The sequence below is a fragment of the Citrus clementina genome, unplaced genomic scaffold (genome assembly GCF_000493195.1).
Source record: "Citrus clementina cultivar Clemenules unplaced genomic scaffold, Citrus_clementina_v1.0 scaffold_3, whole genome shotgun sequence".
NCBI classification, from domain to species: domain Eukaryota; kingdom Viridiplantae; phylum Streptophyta; class Magnoliopsida; order Sapindales; family Rutaceae; genus Citrus; species Citrus x clementina.
Genome location: NW_006262339.1, coordinates 31,166,079 through 31,168,128, shown reverse-complemented (window position 1 = coordinate 31,168,128; position 2,050 = coordinate 31,166,079). Strand labels below are relative to the sequence as shown.

The following is a 2,050-nucleotide window of genomic DNA, read 5'->3' as shown; positions in this document are numbered from 1 at the left end:
ATTAAATTGAGATTTTAGCCGATACTGGTAAAGTTGTATGCATGAAAAAAAAAATGTGATGCATGAAAATATGATGTGGTGGTGGTGGTTGGGCTATTCATACAAATTAAATGTAACTTCTGAAGTCATATAACTCAAAGATATTTTTCTATTTTGATTTCTATTTTCATTTTTGGTTTAAGTAATTTCAACGATATTTGATCTGATGATTATTTATTGAAGCAACGAGTTTAAGCATTTCTGATTCATGCAAACGTTTCCATATTCCAAGTTAACAAATAGTGTACGACGTGTACTGAATATTCTTATTGCAGTTAGAAAATTTATTCATTTTCGTACAATTCTTCCCCTTTCAAAATCCTTGGTAATGACTTTGCACCACTTCATCTGGTTTTGTACCACGGAATTATGTTCAAAGCAGAACTCTTTTTTGCATAAGCGATCTTTGGCATTCCTTTTCGGATGATCATAGACCTACAAGCAGCTAGGATGATCAGCAATTCTGTCGCGAAACACATGAAGCTAATCCATACAAAAATTGTTCTCCTCCAATTCCAAATTATCTTCTTGAATTGTGGAAGCTCGGACTCAAGTGACAATGATGCTGCATATATTTCAGGTATGCCAGCACCCGCTAGGTATTCTGCTCGCTGTTCTAGGATCACTTTCAAGCATGCTGTAGGCTCAAGTCCTTCTGTGAATTCACTCATTTTTATGTTCAGGATTTGTGACTCAGATTGGAAACCAGCAATAAGAGGAGCACTTTTAATGATCGTTTCAACAAATTGAATTGGTTGGCTTTTGAACTTCATCATGCAGGGGTAACTTGAGCTGCCTGTTACCTTGCCATTTGCTGATAGGAACTCAACTCTCACCTTTAAGAATTAAAAGTATCAGTTTATATATCAGGGAACTGACAAATTCTCCAGGATTGGAAAATTGTGAAAGGGATCATGATTCATACCTGGAAAACACCAAGGTTTCTGTTGTAATCAGATTCGGGAACTGTCAGTGAAACAGTGAGTTGCAGTTTGTGATTGTAAGGAATAGCGCGAGGACTGGCATCTTTCCCAGCTTTTACGTTGTCTTTAACAATTAGGCTTGAAGGGTTTCCCATCCCAGGATGATTCATGATTGGCACAAAAGCAACCGGACTAGTTTTCGTATAATCGAAATTCAGGGTTTCTGTTACCTAAATAGGCTTCTCTAACAGGTATCCCATCAAAAAGCCACCAAATAGAAACCCTGAAGCTAACACTCCTTGAAGCATGAAACAGACAAACATTGACCAAAAGAAACCCCACCCTAATCTGATAGCTTTCATAGTAATAATATGACAACCAAATTGGAAATGTAACGAAATCAAGAAATAAGTTGAACTGAAAGCCAACAAATTTCATCATTGACATTGCAAAGAAAGCAAGAAGATTCAGAGGAAATTCAATGATTCCACCAGAACAAGAATTTACCACTTTTGACACATTCATGTACTCATTATTCCATCGATCTCTGCCTGATTCAAGCACAGTGTTAGTTCCAAATTTATATTTTTCACTATACTGATGAGCCTGGAGATTGTCATGCAACATTGCCTCCTCATTAAGGACTATAATAAAATAATTGCTTCTCCTGAAGTTCTGATCCTTGAAAACTTTGTCAGCTCCATTTATGGCAAATTTTACGAGACAAAATTTGAGCACATCACAGAGCCCCTTTGACTTCACATTGTTCCTGCAATTGGTGAAAAATTCACCTTCACCAATGGTAACATGATCTATTTCTGAAATGCTGGCTTCTTCCATAGCAAGAATATGACTTGGGCTAATGGGTGCACTTGGGAGAACAGCGAAAGAGGCCTGCCTGGGGACTTTAGTAACTGGAATTCAGACGTTTATAGGAGGTAAAATGCTTGATGTTTTCTTGGAATGCTAAATGATTGGAGAAATTTTGTTGGCTAATCATACAGATATGACTTGTTCTTTGTTCAGCTTTTCAGGATAAGTTGCAGTATGACACACAGTTCAACATTTCTTGCTGTGATTGTTTTGCC

At 37.2% G+C, this 2,050-nt stretch overlaps 1 protein-coding gene across 1 annotated transcript; it reads right to left on the bottom strand.

The window, feature by feature from the left end:
- Nucleotides 1-383: 383 nt before the first annotated feature.
- Nucleotides 384-1,203, bottom strand: LOC18049498 (seipin-2). The gene is made up of 2 exons (XM_024187359.1): nt 965-1,203; nt 384-875 (listed from the first exon to the last, which is right to left on the bottom strand). Exons 1-2 carry the CDS (start codon nt 1,130-1,132, stop codon nt 384-386), a joined length of 660 nt encoding a protein of 219 aa, XP_024043127.1. The 5' UTR covers nt 1,133-1,203.
- Nucleotides 1,204-2,050: the final 847 nt, after the last annotated feature.